Source organism: Pocillopora verrucosa, chromosome 12, assembly GCF_036669915.1.
Source record: "Pocillopora verrucosa isolate sample1 chromosome 12, ASM3666991v2, whole genome shotgun sequence".
In the NCBI taxonomy this organism is placed as follows: Eukaryota; Metazoa; Cnidaria; class Anthozoa; order Scleractinia; family Pocilloporidae; genus Pocillopora; species Pocillopora verrucosa.
Window position 1 is genome coordinate 11,757,328 of NC_089323.1, and position 21,607 is coordinate 11,778,934.

At 37.1% G+C, this 21,607-nt stretch overlaps 2 protein-coding genes and 1 pseudogene across 3 annotated transcripts in view; 1 reads left to right on the top strand and 2 right to left on the bottom strand.

The window, feature by feature from the left end:
• The window catches only part of LOC131792621 (myosin heavy chain kinase B-like), a 2,157-nt pseudogene extending 300 nt beyond the window's left edge, over positions 1 to 1,857 (bottom strand).
• LOC131792620 (uncharacterized) overlaps positions 1 to 7,870 on the bottom strand; it is a 13,245-nt gene extending 5,375 nt beyond the window's left edge. Inside the window, exons 1-3 of one of the 2 annotated variants that reach the window (XM_066158746.1) lie at positions 7,734 to 7,870; positions 7,036 to 7,618; positions 2,841 to 3,446 (exon numbers count right to left, since the gene is read on the bottom strand). In XM_066158746.1, coding sequence (XP_066014843.1) covers positions 2,841 to 3,446; positions 7,036 to 7,592 — 1,163 coding nt within the window. In that variant the 5' untranslated portion in view covers positions 7,593 to 7,618; positions 7,734 to 7,870. Of the gene's footprint in view, positions 1 to 2,840; positions 3,447 to 7,035; positions 7,692 to 7,733 lie in introns of those variants that run through there. The other variant, XM_059110030.2, reaches the window with a different exon arrangement.
• Positions 7,871 to 13,755: 5,885 nt separating this feature from the next.
• LOC131792619 (calmodulin-like) lies at positions 13,756 to 21,568 on the top strand. The gene is made up of 5 exons (XM_059110029.2): positions 13,756 to 13,872; positions 15,384 to 15,411; positions 16,116 to 16,259; positions 20,580 to 20,822; positions 21,230 to 21,568. Exons 1-5 carry the CDS (start codon positions 13,870 to 13,872, stop codon positions 21,265 to 21,267), a joined length of 456 nt encoding a protein of 151 aa, XP_058966012.1. The 5' UTR covers positions 13,756 to 13,869; the 3' UTR covers positions 21,268 to 21,568.
• Positions 21,569 to 21,607: the final 39 nt, after the last annotated feature.

Below are 21,607 nucleotides of genomic sequence, written 5' to 3' on the forward strand. Positions count from 1 at the left end.
GTGAATCAGCCTTTGCTCTATAGCTTGTAATGATGAAATTTGTAAATGTAGATTTGATATTTTTATTCTTCATCATAAACACTCTAGTATAGTGTATTTTTATTAAAAATTGTTCATCTGTATTAAAGTATATTGTTATATTAAGTTTTGCTGTTGATCAATTAGGCATTCAAGTGTAAAGCAACTGTAACTCGATTTTTTCTGTCAATTATATTTATACCTTACATGATTTTCTGTTGATCAATTAAGTGTGAATCAGCCTTCGCTCCATAGCTTGTAATTATGAGATTTGTAAATGAGCAGTCATAGTCTCTAACAGGAACATGAACTTGAGAAAAAAATTATTCGTCATAAATTGAATAAATAGTTCGGTTTCTGCTTCAACATGTTATTATATGATTTTTAGTAAAAAGTAAAGCTTGTTACATAAATGGCCTATGTTGTTGGTCTTAAAGTCAACTTCAATAGATTGCAATACTTGTTGCACACATGATCATCAAAAAAGTTTTCCATGGCAATGTGCAACAAATTACCTGTACAAAACTGGTAATTGCCTTCATCACCTAGTAAATCTAGAGAGGCAATTTCTGGATCATACAGAGTATACCCAGCACCCTGAATGTCTAAAACTATTAGCTTGCCCTGTGACTACTCATAAGTGAACTGTGCAAAGGCCTGTGCCTTGTCACAGATATCTCCATTTTCACATAGTTTACCATTGTTGTTAATATATTTCACAAAGTCATCATCAATGAACTCCTCAATTGTAACATACTTCCCATCATCCATTTTACCCATGAATATTTTTCTGTATTCAAAGATTTGGCCAAAACCTTCAATTTGCTCTTAAACAATCTTATCTTTCATCTGTGAGGCAAAATTCCTTGCCAAACTGGGCATTTGCACTGGCTTTTGTGTATGTATCTGTTCTGTCTCCTTGATTTGTTTAATAAATTCTAAAGCTTCCTCTAAATACTTCTTTACCACCCATGTTCTTTTTTTTTAAACCATCTGTAATGCTTGTTGCCTTAAATGCTTTTCTGAATCCACCAGTACCAAATGGTAAGTCTTCAATCATAAACTCAGCTTTTATAGGGAAATTTGACCACAGCATATTGTTGAAATCAAATTCATAAATGGATATGATTGTGGATTTCCTTTCAGGACGCAATTTTCCCAGAGAGAGCATATCCTTGAGGGATCAACTTTTAGGGTAAAATTTACTTGGTTGGTTTGGTTTGGATTCAGGCTTCTTGGGGCTTGGAAGAGACATGACCACTTTCCTTGTTTTCTTTGGTGGCTATCACATCGTAAAGGAAAAAAAATAATGTTAATAGTTTGCCAATTTTATATTAACACAATTTCTGTGATATCTTTTTCAACCCAAAAATCCATGGATTATAAAAGCCAAGCGAACTCTGTCAATATCATTGATTTGATTTTCTAGCTGTTTACCAAAACGACAAGAGACCGTGGGCACCGTCATGTTTTCACACCTTCGTGAAATCCAAACATTATCGTGATCTGCGTGCAGGAATACATTCAGTAATCATCTTAAAATATTCGTAAAACTTTATCATTTCAGTAATGGAAGACGGATTAATAAAGCAACATACCTGGTTAGATTGGCGATCATCGTCCTCATCACCTTCAGGCATTATAAACCACACGTAGAAGACTTTCAGGTCCGGTATTTGGCTTATCTTTTTGCAAGATAGGCCGCGCTCACCAACGAGGATATCGCATACCATACCTTTTCAATTTGTCTTGCAAAGTACTTCTGACAAGATTCAACAATATTTTCAAATGACAACTCGTCAAATTCAAATGGCACAAATAGACCTTTTTACAGTTCCCGGCGCCATGTGGGATTAGTAACCGCGCACACACGATAACGAGGCTGGGGTTGACCCGGCGGTTCTTTCAAACAGCTGATCTGATGACATTTCACGTTCTAATGCACTTTTCAATGCGATTTCTCCCTTTAAAATGGTTCTTTAATACAACAATATGTAAATTTCGCCATTAGATGACATCCAGAAACTCGAAGCAAAAGATTTCAGGGAGATTTTAAGATCTAATTCAAAATCGACGGGCGGAATTAGGGCCGACTTAGTATCGAAAGTTTATGCTTTGCTGATGTGACACGTCCTTCCGTCAAGTAGTGGAGATCAGTGACAACATCAGTGACACACTCGGCTGCGCCTCGTGTGCCACTTTTTTGTTCTTACCACATTTTGACGTCGTCTGTGATCTATTACTGAATAGACGCACGGCAACTTGGAATCTATTTGTTAACTGTAAAATTTTGAGTGGCAACCCTCGGCCACCATAGTGCTAGGTCAGAGCTAGCAAAGGGTTAACGCTCAAAACGTCATATTTGAAACTCTTAACGGTGGCCAATTTACGTTATTAACTTAATTGATAATGACAACTGAATTACCCAGTAAATTTTTTTTGGCATTTTCAGGACTCTGATCGTAACCTATGGTTTTCTTCGCCTATGGTTCATTTATTGGAATATCAATATAGCCTATTTTAATTTTCTGACGAGTTACCAATATACCTTAAAATTCGAAAAAAGTTTTAGACCAAATACCCAGAATTCCCTGGAGTTGATGTCTAGGGTCTATGCACAAGATCCTAAAGTCTCATTTCAAATGGGGTAATATAAACTGTTATCGTGATTCGAAAATACCTATTGCTCGATAGAATAGACCTTTGATTCCTGTGGAATACTCCCAAAACATAAGCGGGTCTTCAATTTGATATTTTGTGATAGTTTGCGATTGCGCCTTCTTTAGTATCTCTAAGTAAATGAAAGTACGAGTAATAGTTACCTATTTAGTTGTTGAACCAGCTTAGTAGCATCTGTGACAGACGTGTTGTAATGCACCAAGACATTATATCCAATTTCGTGAAGTTGTGTCGCAATACATGCACCAAGCCGCCTCGCCGCGCCTGTCACTAAAGCAACGGGACTCTTAGCACAATGAGCAAACTCATTCAAATGTAGCTCGTCATTGGCTGGCTTCATGCAGATTCCGTCCTGCACATACTTCACTTTATCAGCCAGAATCAAGCCATCTTCCATACCATTTGTGTGAGCTCCATTACTCCAGCAAATCTGAGTGACAGGAAAGACGGAACGGAAGTCCTGGTTACCACTCACTTCCATCGCGATCGATTTTAAAGGTTTTCTCGCAGTTGGATGAACGAAATCCGGTGTGACGTCAGCAAGTGGTATAATCACGTGAGAATGCTTGCAAGCGTCTGGCTCAGGAATGAACCACGTTTTTACAGCACAACCATCGTTGAGTTTGTATTCACATTCCATGTTTCCCCAGAATGAAATGTCCAGGTCGATAGTCCTTGGTGCATTCTTATTATCGGAAATTCGAACCCGTCCAAGTTTATTTTCAACCCGTAACAGCACCTGTTTTAACCTGAACAGAATGAAAAAGAATTGATTTCAGTTCGAGAGGAGTATTCAAATGAGAGTGAAACACCACCAAGGACTGTAAAAATTTTCAATTGAGTGTCGAAAGTAATCCGAAATTGCATTGGTTTGTCTTTACTTCGTTCTGTGATTGGCCCAGAAAACTCGCGCCACTCTCTCAACCAATCAGATGAAAAACTATGGACAACCATGAAAAGCTCCAATGTCAACCAAGTCATAGGTATGAAGTCTAAAAAGCACTCTTGCTAGTTCATCATTAAGGTCAGAGTTTTGAAGCGATTCAGTACATTCAAGCGTTTTATATATATGTAAATCATATATGTGAACTGCAGCTGAAGAAATGAATACGGAAGCGATCCTCGCAGTTATGAACACTACTTAAGTAGTGGTGAAAATAAGGCCAGAAAAACAAATGAAATTAAAAATAATAATTATAATAATAAATGAATAAAAAAATTGAAATTTGTATTTATTTATTTTTTACAGGCCTTATTTTTATTATTACTCATCTAGTGTTTATAACTGCGAGGATCGCTTCCTGCTCATTAGTATGCGTAAATATCATGCCATCATTAAGGTCAGAGTTTCAAAGCGATTCAGCGCATTCAAGCGTTGAATATTTAAAGTTAGAAATTTGCATGTCAATTTATGCCGGAGACAGTTGCTCACTGATATGCGCAAATATCTGGCCATTCTTGGGGATGGTGTGATTATCTCGTTAGCAAAGTAACATAGTTAGTGGTAAGGAAATGAGTCAAATATACAGGTAATAACTACTAAAGGTGGGAGGCGCACATCTTTGTTTTTATGGGGCGAACTCGTCGTCACGGAGGCGAACAGGTAGGGGGCGAACTGGCAGTGGAGCGAAACCTCCATAATCCAAGTTCGTGATACCTTGATGTGCCACACTATGAAGCATCAGCTGATTGTAAAACGAGACACCAGCAGGTGTGATCTGATTACTGAGCAGTTTTTCAAACTAACGGTGTACATTTTTGCATTGTAGCACCTTGAACAGTCAGGCTCCTTTTTTTTTAATCTGAAAACGTGATACCTACAAAGTTGAAAGCCCTATGGAAACTGCTCTATGAAAAGGGCGGGAATGATCAGTCCGTGATGGTTATCAGATTTGATAACCACGAGACGTCACAACGTGGCGACCATTATGGAAATCAAAGATTTTCCTACCCGATTTGAAATGTTCTCTGTTTATTATTATTGCTCGCCGTATGTACCAATAATTCTATTGGAAATTAGTGAATAGAAACTAATCTTCGTGTGTATTCAAGATGGTGCTCATCAAGGAGTTATAGAGTCGAAATTTATGGCAGGACAGTTGAAATGACACGTTTGATTGAGGTATGTTTTTCAACTTTACTTTAAAGTTTACGCTAATCATTTTTTCCGGAGTCAAAAGAATTATGGAGCTGATCTTTAATCTTTTTTCTTTCGATGCAACTGTTAATTATCGCGGCGCAAACTGCAGGGAAAAAGTGCATGGGGTGGTCTTGATTTAGCTGTAATTCAGTCACCAACCGCCGTTTTGTGTTTTAGACAATTGTTTTTGATCTTTGTGCTTATTATCCGAACATTGCTGTCTAATTTACGATTTCTTATCACTACTGTTAAGGATATCGAACAAAAGAACAGCCCTTTTTTTTATTGGGGATCATCACTAGAGCTAGTTTGGGAAATTGTAAATCGGTCGGGGAAATTTTACATTTTTCGGGGAATTTCATAAACCTATGGCTGTAGCAATCATGTTGTAAATACATGTACTTCCGTCTAAAAGTTAACTGAAAATGTTGCGGATAATATAATGTGTAATGATATGATATCATAAAGATGTAATTGTTTAGATTTTGTACATTTTTTTTAGTAACTCTTCAATGCCTCTTTACAGATATTTCACCTTTCCCTCAGTGGCATACTTCAGGAAAAATACCTTTGAAGTGAAGAAAAGCAGACAAGATTTGTCATTTAAACACTTGATGCAAGTATAAGAGCCAAGACCTGAAGTTCAAACGACACCTTTGTCTACAACTGGAGAAGATGGAGTTAAAGGGGAAGGCAACGAGAATGCAAATAAATCAGAGAATTTCCAGAGAGCAGACAAGAAAAATTAAGCTTCTCTCTGAAGATGTCAAGACTGTGCTTCAAATTAAGCTCAGTAATTTTCAAGGAAATGTCCTCCATAAAAGAAGAAATTTTTCTTTTGTCTTCGATTAAATGTGGGAATGAACTCAAACAGGATATGGACACTGAGCACGAACTTTCATTATGGAATATCATGATCATGAAGTTTATTTTCAGTCACTGCACACTTCCCTTTGCATATTTGGGTCATCATTTCCATCATTGTTATTGTTACATGAAACTGCGTAACTGCTCTGACCATGGCATTAAATGGGTTTTAGCATTGCACTTCGTTCATTTAAATAATTGGTCTAAGCTTTGGTTTCTTGCTGGGAAAGCAAGAAATGATCTGACCATTTTCATAATTGTTTCCCCAATTTTACTTTATTTGTTCATTCGAAAAAAGTGTATCTTCTTGGATGGCTTTGATTGAAGTAGTTTTGTGCGATTATTCTTATGTGGGAACCAAATTTCCGTTTTCGAATTAAAGGTTTAATCCTCAAAAAATGAAAACTCTAATAACTAGGAAAACACAACTCAAAATCTCTGCTCTCTCAAAAAACGTCCCCGATACGTATTTTTACGAGGTACGTAACTAGAACCGAGGCTCACAATTTCAAAACGAGGTTATCAGTCACGCAACTCCAAGAAAACAGAAAAAATAGTCACGACACCTATGTACTGAATAAGATGATTTTCAATATTGAAAAGGTGTTATCAAATAAATCTTTCCTACTGTTCTCCATACATTTTTTATCAATTGGAGTTTCGCCCATGGGCTGGAGCCGTTTTTTATTTGAAAGATTCAATAGTGGAGTAGCAGTGCTGAAAATGAACTTTTTTTCTTTCGCTCAAATACATAATTGGAACGTACCAAAACGAGCGCTGAAAAACCTGAGGGCAACGCCGTCCGCCAAGAAAGCAAAATAACACGAATGAAAACTATTGAGACTGAGAGAAAAGTAGAAGAAGCCATCGTACTTTCAAATCTAATAACGGTCCGAAATTTTACCTCTCCATTTGTGCAGCAATTTGTGAGCTACAGTCACAAGTTCCAGTCGAAAACAATCGGTTTAGTAAACTCAAGGTGGCTCGGCCTTCGGACTCCATGTTCATTATGTTATTGTTGCCCAAGTAACATGCCACGTGAACGTAAATCTGAGCAGCGATTGGTAACTATTTTGTTTCGGTCTGGGTTATCAAATTTGATAACGATCCCGGACTGATGATATAGAAAAAAGAATTTCTACCATTGAAGTAATGGATGGCCTTGGTAACGTTACTGGCAATGACTAAACACTCACTTGATATTTATACTTGAAGTAAAATTATTCAGGCGCATACCGCCCTGCAACACATACCCATCAAAAATTGACCTAAGCACCCCCCTTCAGGCTCCAGTCCCTAGGTGACGACCATTTCTTAATTGCAATACTCACCCTGCTGGGTCGAGTTTGGTCTTCACAATGGCTGCCATATTGATAAAATCCTCCTGATCTGTGAAACCAACGGGAGTTGTTCTGAAGGCGCCGGACAACTTCACAATGCCCATTTGCTCTCTTAACATACTTAAGGCCAACGGCAAATTCATCTGAGGTTCAATGTTCGATCCGATTGATATGTGAACGTCATTCCACTCAAAGTCTTCCAAGCATCGCTCAATCGTCACAGAAGAACTTTCAGAGAAGCGCAGGGAGTTTAGTTTGTAGACAGTTACCTTAACTGACCGAACACCATGTCGCACAACGCAAATACGGGCAACGTCGGTGGCAACCGCTTCGATCAGATTGTACTTCTTGTTCTCGACATGAAATAGAACATCTTTTGTGATGGTTCTGTAGTTCATGGTGTCTTCTACACAATCTGATTCGCCAGCTTTCTTGATTGAGGTTCGAAGATGCATAGTAATAGTCAACTCTTGTGGCTTCCCTATTTCGTGAGGACTGAAACCAACCTCTGAGCGGACACGAAGACCATTTATTTTTAAAACATCCATTTTCTGTTGATGATTATCCTGAGCAACTGGAGAAGATAATGCAATGACAATATGAAACGATTAATTTATATCCATCATCCTTAAGGTGCTTTTTTTTCCTTTGACGACAATAAGAAATACTTCAATTAAATGTGAGCATACCTCTTCCCGCGTTTTGTCATGAATGTTACGATCTGATAAACATGCCCGTTAGCTTTTACCAATCAAGAGAACGATACACGATACGCATTGATTGCTGCAAGGTCAGGCAATTGTTGGCTTCTTATAGCTGATATTCGCTTCAATAACTTCCATCTATTGTATACGTTTATATAATGCCTGAAATTTGGCTGGTCCAACGGGTGCAAGGAATCAGACACCTTTTAATGGCCTAACTGGGGGTGGAATCAGAGAACACAGCTCCGGAATCTGGGATTAAAAACCATGAGATCAGGATCAGCAGTGTTTTTTCATGGAATCAGTAAAATGCTTCAACAATTTTCACAAATTGTATGTATTTGCAATGTTTAAAATTTGGTTGGCCGGAGATGTGAATATTTCGTCCCTTTCAGAAGTAAAATAAGAGACCCATTCTGAACTTCAAAAACTGTCGTTGTTGATGTCGGCTTGCGTAAAAGATGCCCGCAATCTTTATGAATAGGTCGAAAGGTCAATAATGCGTAACGTTAATTGAATTTAAAGTGTAAATTTGAATACTTTGCACGCTATTGAGAATGGAAGGAACACTTTTTTGTCGAACCTGCTTTGCATTATGACTCAATAAAAGCTGAAAAAAGTAACGGAACAAGCCTCTGATTTGTAAGAGCTGTGTCCATCAACTTGACACTGTGGTCATGATCAGTTTGACAAAGAAAGCTTAATTATTACGGGTAATTAGTCTTCGCCATCTTCTCTGGTAATGACCTTTGAGATTAAGATTAAAGATAAAGCGTAAATGATATATAATGAATTTGGCAAGTGGAACCATGGTTAGTTCTATATTTGGGTTTATGCGTAGAAGACATTTACTTTCGATGTTTGAGGCCAATATTTTCCCAGACTTACACAAACGTTCCCTATGAGCCATTGAGCAGACAAAAGGCTCGGTGGTTCCAGAATCCTCAGGAGATTTTAGGCATCGTTGAAATCTCTTGTAGTGATCTATGTAGAAATATGTCTATATTGAGTTTCTGTTTCTTAAATGAAGTTAATTCTCTTAATTTCTTAGAGGGCTCACACTTGATGTCTTAGTCCAACTCTCATGCATACAAAAAGCCAGGGCCGTAAATTACTTCTAAGCTTCTTCTAGAGTTTTCTGTCAGAAACAGTTTTCTAGAACACAATGGAGTTTTTGTAAATAAATTTCTCAACACGACTTAATTTTGAAATGGAAAGTACAATTTGATCCAATGAGACTTATTGTGCATAAGAAAGGGATCATAACTCAAAATTTAAGAGATCGTGAAATCAAAACACCCACGAAATGAATGATAAGTGAATAAAAATATTTGGGAAAAGCAAATGAATAATAGGAACTTTTAAACTGTACATTGGTCTCTTGTCCAATAATTGATAAACATACCACCGGAGAATGGAAAATTCAAGAAAGTTAACGGTTATGATTTATTGAGAAAGAATTCATATTTTCAATTAATTACCCCAGTCCAAAGATCCAGAATTTCTTGTCATGGAAAATCTTAAGAATTCGATACTTTCGTATCTACGAGAGAATTGCTCCTCATCTAGTGCATTGAAATTTTCCATAGATCGTTCTTTCAAGTATTGACGCTTGTATTAGTATGTTATAAATTTTGACTTTGGTTTCGAGCGTGATCCTAGCAAATACGCATTACGTGCCTCTTCTAAATCTAGCAATTACTTAACTTACTACGGAGTTATCTTTGGCTCATGGAGGAACATCGGTGCCAGAGAGCAGAAAGTTCCCGTTAGATTCCTCACAAAAATCTTAAATTTTTTCTTCGACCAATACTCGTGACAAGACGAAAAACTTACATAATTTTGTTTGCCAAAATGTGCGTTCAAATTAAACGAAAATAAGAGGCCAAGAATTTTCCTTCCATAAAATCCCTCTAATTTTTTTTATGTCTCGATAAACAGTATGAGCTCTAAAATTGGCTTGGTAGTATATTTTAAGCTCCATTTTCATTTATGTGAACATTAATTGGCTGAAACATTGAGTTCACGTAAAGGAGGTCCTGAACTGTTGTATTTATCAGGCAAAATGTACATGACCGAAGTCCTGCGAATTTGTGCTCATCCTCATGTCTAAAATATTCACATACGTACGGTACTATGGCTTGGGAAAATACACGCAAGGGAACAAAATCTGGCAAGCAAAATCTCGATAGAGAAAAATATTTACTTTAGCGGTGCATAACTTGACAGGCAATTAAGAAACGACGAAGCGGCTTCTAAAAGGCAAATATAAACATGGATCCAGCGGACTCATTTTTTAACAAAACATGGCAAAATAACTCGACATAATTTAAAGAAAATTACTCAACGATATAAACACATTACAAGTAGCACACGATGTAACTAATAAAACATACAAAAACTCAATTGTGATTAACACGAAAACGCGACAATAGTGGGAAACGATATGACAAGAAGTTTTACGGTCGCACTAAGCAATTATTGGATGAAAAATATCAGGCAGACTTCAACCCGAATGTAACACTTGCGGCGACCAAAAAATCTTATTCGTAAGATTCGTTAGGGTGTCGCTCCAAGACGCGGTTAACAGGTGTTTGAGGCTATTTTACAAATCGAGATTGAAGAATAACAGGCCAAAGTTGACCGTTTACGCGACTACTCAAAAACTTACGAAGAAATGATTACAGGGACGCTAAACCCGCTTATATATGCGCGTGGTGACGCTGAAATATAAACAAACAGATAAACATTATAACTATGTTCGTATCTAGCTTATTCTGGAATAATCAATTAAATAAAAATGAGCCTTCTGGCTAGTGTCCTTAACAACGAATATAATAATTTTGTTATCAAAAATTTTCAAGAAATTACAATATTTCTAATCTCTTGACATTTCTTAATTAAATTTTTATAATAAAGTTCGGATGTAACGCGCGCTGTCATTGGTTGAAAGAGCGTGCTCTATGAGAGTATAGAGCATAGAGCTGAGCTAAAGCTGTCACGCCATCTGCCAAATTGTATTGTTCGACCTTTTGCGGGACTTCTTTTTAGCTTTTTTTCGATAAAGTGAAATTTCGGAACAAGCGAGCCGGCATGTAGCAACAGAAGAACCAAGCAAAGGTTTGTAAACATACCAGGCGCCGTAATTTACGTTATTAAAACGTAAGCAGATAGGAAAATCCTCAAAGGAAAAACAAAATAAACATTCCAAGTTTTAAAGATTTTCACGCTCAGTTAGATTGCAAGCTTATGTACGGTAATAATTATCAAACACAGCTAACACTCGTATAGGATATAAAGTTCAGTGTTAAAAAACAAAACAGAAATGATGAAAAATATAACCAAACTAGCATAACTGTTAAAATTCATACCAATCATAATGGTGTCTGAGCGAATATGATCAAGCTGAAGTCTGTCGCGGCTCGCTCATTATGGTGATCTCCGGTCATAACAGTAAAGCAAGCCTCAGAAACTACATCGGCCGCCCTTCGAGTGAAAAATAAGAGCTTGCTCTGATATCCTTTCCGATGCGTTGAGTGGAAAGTCACATCAGTCACTACAGCCAAGTTTTGCACCGCTGTCATCCCGAGCGATTTTCATGTTCCGGTGAATTCGGCTGTCGTTCATTCAAAAAACACTCACCTTGCACAGTTTGTTTTCTACCTTGTCATGTGAAAAAACTCGCGTGTTTTTATGAGCTGAAGTTTTTATTTATTTATTTGTTTTTTATTCGGCTGAAGTTCACTGAACATCTCACTTCAAGATTCTGTATTAGAGACTTAGAAACTTCAAGCAAAAGTGTTAAATTCGACTTGCCGAACTATTTTAGTTTGTAAACTATCGCAGATTGTGAACTTTGATGGTTTGACACTTTTGACAGCTTTTGTCTTGTACGGCCAATCAGATTATTTGAACCATTCTAACAGGGATTCTAAATCTTCAGACAACTAGCTCTAAAATATCAAGATTTCTTATCATCTAAATCTTGAGATTTCAGTACTTCTGTATCTAAGTAAGATGTGTTCGCCCTCGAATCCATCGAAATTTTCCATAACTTGTTATTGCAAGTAATGATGCTATTTTTAGAAGGAAATATACATTTTGACCTTGGTCTCGAGCATAGAAAATAGCAAAATTTTGTGTTCCAATTATGATTCGCGTGTTGCTTCGGAATCTGGTTATTACTAAACTTGCCACAGAGAATTCTGAAGCGCTGGAGGAACATCGGCGTCAGAAAATGGCAAGTCTGAGTTAGATTCCTCATAACGGTCTCGCTTTTTTCCTTTGACCAAACTCTTCACAGTACGAAAAACTTACAGATATTTATATACAAAGGTTTGCTTAAAAATTGAACGAAACTGAACCAGTTTTATATAATGCTCGCTGTCTTTAGTTGAAAGTGCGTGCTCTATCAGAGTACAAAACACGGAGCTGAGCTAAAGTTGTCACGCCATCTGCCAATTTGTACTATACTACTATGTCTGACAATTTTCCATACTTCTCTATGGCACTTTTCGTTAATTAGAAGAGAAGTCCTGGAACAAAAATCGGATATAACGCGCATTCTCATTGGTTGGAAGTGCATGCTTTACCAGAGTACAAGCGAGTTAACAAGTAGCAACAGAAAACCAAACAGAAGTTTGTAAGCATACTAAGCGCTGTAATTGACGTTATTATCGTGGAAAGAGACGGAAATTCTCAAAGAGAAAACGGAATGGACAGTCCGCGTCTTGAAGCTTTTCACGTTCAGTTAGATTGTGAGCTTTAGTACGGTAATAAAAAATCAAACAAAGCTAACACTCGTTTAGTGTATATAAATTTTAGTCTTCAAAAACAAACCAACAAAACAGGAATGATGAAAATATTACCAAACTGGCATAGCTGTAAAATTCATACAAACTATGATGGTGTCAGAGCGAATGCGATCATGCTGAGGTCCATCGCCGCTAACTCATCATGGTGATCTCAGGTCATCGCAGTGAAGCAAGCCTCAGAAATTACATCGGCCGTCCTTCGAGTGAACAACAAAGAGGTTGCTCCGATATCCTTTCCGATGTTATGAGTGGAGAGCCGGATCATTCACAGCGGCCGAGTTTACGGCGCTGTCATCCTGAGTAATCTTCATGTTTCTGTGAATTCGGCTGTTGTTCATTCATAAAACTCACGCCTTGGGCACTTTGTTTTGTAATTGTCATGTGAAAATACTTGTATGTTTTTATGAGCCACAAGTCGGCCGGATTTCATTGAACATTTCACTCAGTTTTTGTACTGAGACTAAAAAACCTTAGGCAAAAGCATTAATTGGACCTGCCGAACTATGTCAGTTTGTGATCTTTGACTGTTTGACAGTTTTGAGAGCCTTAGTCTTGTGCAACCAATCAGATTGTTTGAGCTTTTTTAACACGGATTCGGATTAGCTAATTGTGGCTTGCTTCATGTGAATGTAGTGCTTTATGAGAGGGAGCGATCTCCGGCCAAGTAAAATGCTACCCAGCCACTCTTTTGATGGTGGTAAGCGTGCGTATATGCATTAAGGTCCAGCGAGAAAGGACATGCGCAAAATGTTTCATGTGAGAACCATATACTTAAGATTTGAAAAGCAAATGATGAAGAAAGCAATATTCAATACAGCAATAAGAAATGAGTAAAAAAAAAGCATTTTAGCCTAAAATGCCTAACGGCATTTGAAAAAAAAAAAATAAAAAAAAGAAAGAAATTAAAAAAAAATTGTTCATAGAAATCATTTTTCCAGTTGTGGCTCCCCAATCTCGAGCAGAAAAAGATCAGAAATAACCGCGTTGAGAATATTGGTTCAAAACAGCCATGCAAATCCATTAGAATATGCAAAAGAAGATCTTTTGTGAGCATGAGATGACAGTTTTATTGTTAGTAAGAGGGAACACTTTTAAGCTCTAAAAAATAGGATAATGACCTGGACAGAGAAGTCAATCTCCAATCAGTAGCAAAAAGCTGGATGTAAAAATTATGTAAATGACTTTTGATGGAAGTTAGACCATTAGGCGACGCACGAAACCGATTGTGTGATCGTTGCTAACACAGTATTGCTGCTACACTTATTTTCTTCATTGCATCTTTTCTTGTGGAGTAACACCTGGAGTAAATGGTGAGTATTTTTCAATTCAAATACAAAAATCTGAGAAATATTTCGCTTGGCTTGAATCCATAGCATTTAGTTTGACTCGAATTTTAAAAAAAGGAGAACAACACTTATGTGTAAACGAACGCCACATATAAACCTTTCTTTTCATTTTCCTTGCTATTAACGCAAAAACCTTTATAATCCACCCATGAACTAAGGAACCAGAGCGAATTGTTACATCCTGTAGCTTTATTTTCCCATAAAAATCGTAGTTAACCGTCAATACGCTCTCAGTGTTCGGCTTTTCTCCTTTTTCCCTTTTTTTTTTCTCCTGTTTCAGCGTTTCAAGGAAAAAGCCCATATTGTCGTAAAGCTATTGATTTCACCTCTGTCGAAACTGACCGCTTTTTGCGTTTTGAATTGATTTGAAATTCTTTTATTTCGTTATTACCCTGAAAAAAGGCGAAATCGTCGTAAATCAGAAATAAAAACTGGTCTTTTACTCCTTTCACTAACTACTCGGCCATTTATTTCCGTTTTTATCATAATTTATGCGTCGCGTGCTGTTGTCCCTCTTCAGTTAAGATTAATGTTTTTGCGAATTGCCCATGGATAATTCAGACTTTCTCTGGGAAGGTTACATTAAAATCAATAGCTTCTCGAGAAAATTAACTTTTCATGTGGGAAGATAATAACGGTATAAAACAAAAATAGCAAATTGTCACGAATTTTTTTCATTTGTTTGTTCGCAGCTGGTTATTGCTTTCAAAGAGAGATATGAACATCTCATGAAAAAAGAATCTGTAAAATAAGTTAAATAATAAGGATGACGTGATGGGATTTGGATTTCGCTCGTCATTATCCAAGTGAGCCTTTTTTTTCCCATTTTGGACTCGCATGAGCCCTCAAAACGTCTCTTGCGTCGTAATTGATTTGAGGATATCTTCACGTTTCCTAAGGAACCAAATTAGTGGAAATTTTTAAACAAACATGTGACAAACCAAAAGAATAATAAATTGTGATCAGCGATAATGATATCTAACACGGATTGAGTATTTTTTTTTATATGCATGTGTACATCTTCACCATGTTTGACAGGTTAGTTCAGTAATTCTAAATTCACAACTTTCTTCATTCATTCATATTTGCAACTTTTTTTCCTATAGAATCTGTAGAGATAACTTTTGTGCGAATTTTTAACGAACTCGATTGGCGAAGCTATATCATTCGCTGAAGAAAAGTGACTCAGTGGGATATCGCTGACTTTTTTAGAGTTTGATATCTTCACTCTTTCAGCAGAGAAAAAGGAGAATTATTTATACCTCAGCGTTTTTGTAAAAATGAAGGTTATATGAATGTCTTTTTATTTTTCTCACCACCTCATCCTATCTTGATGCGCCAGCGTATTTTTTGTCTTAATCCCAGTCCCTCCCCTAATGAGTGGTCGAATTATCGTCTTCTTTTATTTGGACACCAATCTACGTGACACAAGAGGTGGCCAAGGTTAAGAATAATTTTTTTCTATTTTCATGCAGGAGCAACTATCCGAAGAGCAAGTACAAGGTATGATTTACATTTCATTCTTAAGAAAGAAAGAAAGAAAGAAGCCTCTGAAAGGCTCCTTTTCAACGGCAGATTTCCATAAGATTGTGCTAGCAATGCAAACGTAGCTCCATAGACTTGGCTCAGTCAATGCCGACTTTTTCTCTGAATGGAGTGCAACTATGATGAAACAAATGAATTGGCCATTTACATACAACTCAGCACATGCTGGTTCAACGAACGAGCTGTGCGTCACAGCAACATATCTTCGTATGTGAAGAGAGTATGACATGAATTCTGCGTGATCGTTTTAATTCCTGCTTTTACCTCCCTGCACTTGAGCTCTTTTCAAAGGAGTATCGAAAGAAATACGAAATTTCACTGGTATTCCTTTCATTCACTCTGTGATTGGCCCAGAAAACTCGCACCGCTTACTCAACCAGATACAAAAGTAAAAAACCAAGGTCAATCAAAATTAGGTCACCCGCATTTCCCATCACTTTTGGCAGTTTGGTTGTTTTAATTTTAACTTGATTCCTCATTGGCTATTTAAGGTATTTTCCTTCCTTCTGATTGGCTGTTGTAATTACTTTAGTTTTTGTTTTACGATACTCAATCGAAAAGCGGAATAAATCTTAGCTGAGGAGGCCTGAAAATAAATGATGGATGTTTTTTTCCATTGAGAGTACCTTAACAAGTACTGGTACTGTATCATATTTCTTTAGAATACAAAGACGCCTTTTGTTTGTTTGATCGCGACGGCAATGGTTACATCACCACAAGAGAACTTGGTTCAGTTATGAGATCCTTGGGCTTTAATCCAACTGACAACGAGCTACAAATCATGATCAACTCGGTTGATTACGATGGTGAGTGTTTCTTAGGGGAGAGGGGTAGTGAAGAGAACGATCGGGATTTCGTCGGAGCTACCGACGAAAGGCGAACGAAAGGGAGAGGGGTAGTGAAGAGGATGATCAGTATTTTGTCGGAGCTTCGACGAAAGGCAAACACTTTGAAAAGTAATGATAATAATAATAATAATAATAATCATCATCATCATCATCATCATTATCATCATTATCACAGTCGTTATACAGGAGGTCGCCTCACCCACAGGTGGTTTTTCAGGCGAGTCCTGTTTTTAAAATTAAAATCTAAAATCTAAAAACTAAGAATAAAATTTACACTAAACTTAACAAAATAGAGCTAGAAACTCCAGACTCTCTTAAATTGCACTAAACTTAATAAAAGAGCCAAAAACTGCAAATTCTCTGAAATTACGGTAAAAATTGTGAGATAGAGTTTTTAAAACTGCTAACAGTTTCATTGTTTCTGGCTTCTACTGGAATTTCATTCCATTCCTTAAAAAAAAACAAAGAGGAAGAGCATAACTGACCTTCACTGCTACGAGATCTGTCAATTCTCAGGTTGCTGACATGACAAGTTTGATAATTATGAATTGAGGAGCCAGTGTTAAAATGTTAATTATGATCTAAAAACCCTTTAAGACATTTAAAAGCATAAACGAGCTTATGAATGCGTCGTCTAACACGAAGATTGCTCCATCGAAGATCGATAAGCGCTTGAGTTGATGAAGACTAGACAGTTTGACTCCCTTGTCAACGTCTTTCAGGTCTATCTTCAAGAAGCGCCAGCTCATTTGATGATGGTCATCATTGCTAATTTATTAGAAATTAGTACAGGTGGATTATTTCTCAGCTTGAAATTAGAGCGAAGAGTGACTTTCTATGCGATTCCATTTGAAGTTGACGAGAAGTTAAAAAACCACAAGTTTGGCTAAATTTTTCAAATTTCAAATTATCAATTCTAGAAATGAATTGATAATTAATGTGCCCATTAATTTGCCATAAGGTTAAAGATCAGTTAAAGAGAATATTTTCTTTTCCGTTCCAGTTATTTCTATCTCCATATGCTTGCAGAGGTCCTCTATGTACGTTATCTGTTCCTTTAATTTCTGACCTTTTTGGCGCTCTTGGCATGGTAAATGCTATTAACTCCCCACGCACAACCAGACCATTCTCCAGCCTTTGGGTAACAGTTATTCCTACGATCGTGCATTTTCGTCATACCTCTTGGCTTCTTCGTTGTCATCTTATTAAGAAAATAAGTCTTTCCTCTTTTGTTTAAACAAACAAAATATGTTGATATTGACTTTACTTCTTCGTGGATAATGTTGCAGTTTTTGTTTTTCTATTTAGGATGTAGCCAAAATAAAGTCACAGCTCGCTGAAAGGAAAAATTGATAAGCGCCTCCCTCCCTTTAGCGCTCTCCTTCAAATTACCGCCCCCTCCCCCACACCCCCACCTTTTTAGTCGAAATTTTAAATAAGCGCCCGCGCACTTTCCTCGTTTGTTTCCCATGATAAAACCTATTGCGACGGCAAAGGTAACCTGTGATGGTTGAACCGAAAGAGTGGTGGGTAAACACTCGCCTCTGAATATTTACCCGCTTTTGTTTGAGATCAGCAATAATTACGATAATTGTCAACGTGTTCGATTTTTGTTTGTGCGAGCGCAAAAATATCAAAGTAGGTACGATATACCACGCTGGTTAATAGTGCGTTTCGCGCGCGCTGATTGGCTGGGTCTGAGTACCTGTCCACCTCCAAGCAGCCGAAAAGAAAAAATCACGCGTCAACAATTCAATTTCCGATCAGTTTTTTTTGGTATATCGACAGAAATAAACTATTATTTTTTGGTTTCTGTGCGATGTTTACTAAAACAATTATTCAACACAGTGTCGGTGAATAATTGTCAAATATATCGGAAAACTGGGTTTAGATAACACTGAAAAGCCACACCATTCGCATGTGCCCTGAAAACTTGACAATAGCCGGCGTTCAAAAGATCACGTTTTTCGATTTCAGATTTGAATTGTAAATCAAATACAACGCTTTTAGTTTGGCATCGATCTCATTTGAGCAGCTAGGTTAAAAGAATATGCAAATGCGAAACCGTGTCATCCTACAAGCTAGGAAATATTCCAACTTTAATGAAGCATGTATTGAAAAATTCAGGGATAATTGTATTAATAGAAAATCTATGTGCGAATACACGATCTTACCTCACAAAGCACTGACAGTTTGTTCAATATTTTACAGATCAACGGTAATAAAAATTGATTGAAATGGATTTCATTAACTCTACTTAAAAATTTTGCACTGGTTTGCTTTATTGCCGTTCGGCCAAAATATTTCGCCACTTCTTTGTGTCGTTAGCTTTAAATAAAAATTGATATATAGAAATCAGGTCGAAAAAGACAGGTAAGTCTTTAACGAAATTGTGGTGCTGCGGGGGTTTACAAAAAATTTGATTTCATCAACCTACCGTAAAGAGTTTCTAAAGTTGACGTTACGAGCGTTAGCCCTTCATCTTCAGAGCAAAAAAGGCTTTTGAGCAAAAATGCACTTTATGTACTTGAACAAGTAAATATTTTATTTTGTTAATCTTATCTTTGGAAGATATCCCGATACGATACCCTCTTTAATTACATCCATGTGATACTTTCGTTTAACGTTCTGTAATTGATTCATAATTATAATAACTGTGAATCCTGCAATTTATTCGAATGTAGTACGACTCAACACAACGGCATGGTCTCAGGTGCAAACTTCCGAGATTGAGAACGTATCTTACATGATATTGGAGGAAAATAAAAAAAAATTTTACTTTTTTCCATAAACGACAAACGCAAGATAACAATGGACTCATTAAGTATGGATGCGTTTCGGTTGAGTAAAGAAACCAGGGATACAAAATTTCAAAATCGCCTCGACGAAATTTTTAAAGATAAGTCATTTGCTAAATGGTCATGAACCATGAACTATGTTTAATTTTTCATCTTTAATATAATTTTATCTCATTGCTAAATACATCTTTATTACTTTTGTTTTTTCGTTATGTAAGAGCAAGCTTACTCGATACGATTGCCTCTTGCGCTCTAATTACGTAATAAAGCCATTTTCTGGGGAACATAAAATTTGTAAACATGTAGTAGAGCTACACTGAAGACAGACAGGCAAAATAAAACTTTTAGTCTCAATGAAAATTGAACGCTGCAAAGCGCTGTTTCTTTATATAATAGAGAGTTTAAGATGTTACTACAGCGCCGTGTGGGAAAAAGTTGTCAAAAAGCGATGTTTCTTTTCCCCTATGAATTTCACTAGTAGCTCACATCTACCGTTTCCAACGGTGCGACATCTACCCTTCGGCATAGCACGTCAGCATAGCGTTGAGTTTAAAATAAAAGGGTGAGAAAATTGCTGTCGAGGTTTACTCGCTTAGAGGGCGTAAAAGTTGGCGATTTCACGTTTTTGTTTTGTTTGGGACGCCGAAGAAAAATGAAGAAGTTTTAAAACATGAGATCTTCTGTGCCGTCAATGACTTGGTTTTCTTAAAGTCCCTATTTCTAAGAACTTGACACTAGTTATTGACAAGTCAAGTGACGCGTTGTTGAAATTCTTACGTAAAAGGATGACTGGGGGCGTGCAATATTTGTACAAGTGTGTTACGCCTACGGGAAATAACCTGTTACGAGCATAAAACGAGTGGGATTTGATCAAACTAAGCCATAACGCGAGAAAACTTGTAAATCTAAGCCGCAGAGCGGTCTTATATGGTTTGAAGGCATTTCAAAAGATTGACAGTAAGTTACATTCATTTCTGACATTGGAAACATATGTTTAATGTATTTTGCGGCAGCAACTCAAAAAGCTAGGAGGAAAAAAACTGAAAAGGAAGCAACCTTTTTTTTCATCTCTTTACTTTAACAAAACTTTGTAGGCGTCAAATGTTGCTAGGAAAAAGGATTCGAAGGAATATGCAAGAATAGGTAGAAAAAATTAATCTACCCCATATTGTCGAGGAGTCACCATTCCATGAAGTTAAATGAGCAAAATGGTGTCATCCATTTTTTCACAGCATAAATTGAAAGAGAAAACTCTTGAATATTTCAGAAATTTCGTAGAAAATAAATTTATGGATGCGTAAGGAAATTCTTGCTACTACCACATGAAAAGAGAACCATTTTCTTTTAATGAAGGAAACGTGCATAAAATTGAAACACGAAAATACTGACCTCTTCATACGGAATGTGTGAGGGTTGGCTGACAAAATTCATGTTTCAACCGAACAGAAATATTAACGACTTCTGTATTCTTCTGATAAAGGAAACGGTGTGATCGACTTTCCAGAGTTTGTAAAATTGATGGAAGATCAAAAGAAACCCGATGAGCGAGAGGCGGACATGATGATAGCGTTTCGAGTTTTCGACGCCGACAATAAGGGATACATTGAATCAGCGGAGTTACGCTATATATTATTAAATATGGATAAAAGAATCCCAAGAGAAGAACTTCATGAGATGATTGTCAGTGCCAAACTGGATGAAGACAAAAGAGTAACATACCAAGGTGAGTTGAGAGTGGATTTATGTCCATAGTTTGCGACTTGATTAAAAACTAACAGTTGGCTGGCTGGCTGGTTGCCAGCCTAACGCCTGACGAGGTGACCGATGCAGTTACCCATTCTCTGTTCGAATGGCCCTCTTCCTTACAAGCTGACTGACTGACCGATGAACTGATTCACTTACTGAGTGACCGATAACAAGTACGACATACTTTCCTTGTGAATAATTGGCTTGTAAAACAATGCTACATTGAATTATCACCAACCTAGGAGGCTTTGATTGTTAAACGGATTCCTCTTGTCAATATTGAAGAAATGCATAAAAACGTTATAGGAAGTATGCATACTGATTAATGATGTAAAGGGTTAATGTAGAGAGTTAATCAGAAAATACTTAAATTATTTTCTACAGAATTCCTTGCCCTTCTTGAACCACATGGTGAGACATAAAATCAGCTCCTAGCGGTTAACGCCTGCGACGCTGAACATACAAACGACAACATCATAGTGTGTCTGCTGAAAGTATACCTTGAGCGACCACAGCAACTGGAACTAGGCTACCCAACGTCATTCAGCAGAGACTAATTCATTTAGTAAACTTCGTTTGGGGAAAGCATTCATATTTTCATATTTTATAAAATGTATATGTCCTACCAAAGTCCAAACCAATTTTGTTGCTGTCACCATGACCTTTTCAACTTTTAAAGATGCGGGTTTTATTTGCTCGCATTTTGAGATTCGAAAGGGAAAAATAGGGAGAGATCAATGAACGTAGCCTGGGAGGTCTCCG

Bases quoted from the DNA above. Each gene is read 5' to 3' on its own strand.
- LOC131792619 (XM_059110029.2), top strand. The intron at 16,260-20,579 runs GTGAGTGTTTCT...CTTCTGATAAAG, and splicing joins CAACTCGGTTGATTACGATG to GAAACGGTGTGATCGACTTT. The intron at 20,823-21,229 runs GTGAGTTGAGAG...TATTTTCTACAG, and splicing joins CAAAAGAGTAACATACCAAG to AATTCCTTGCCCTTCTTGAA.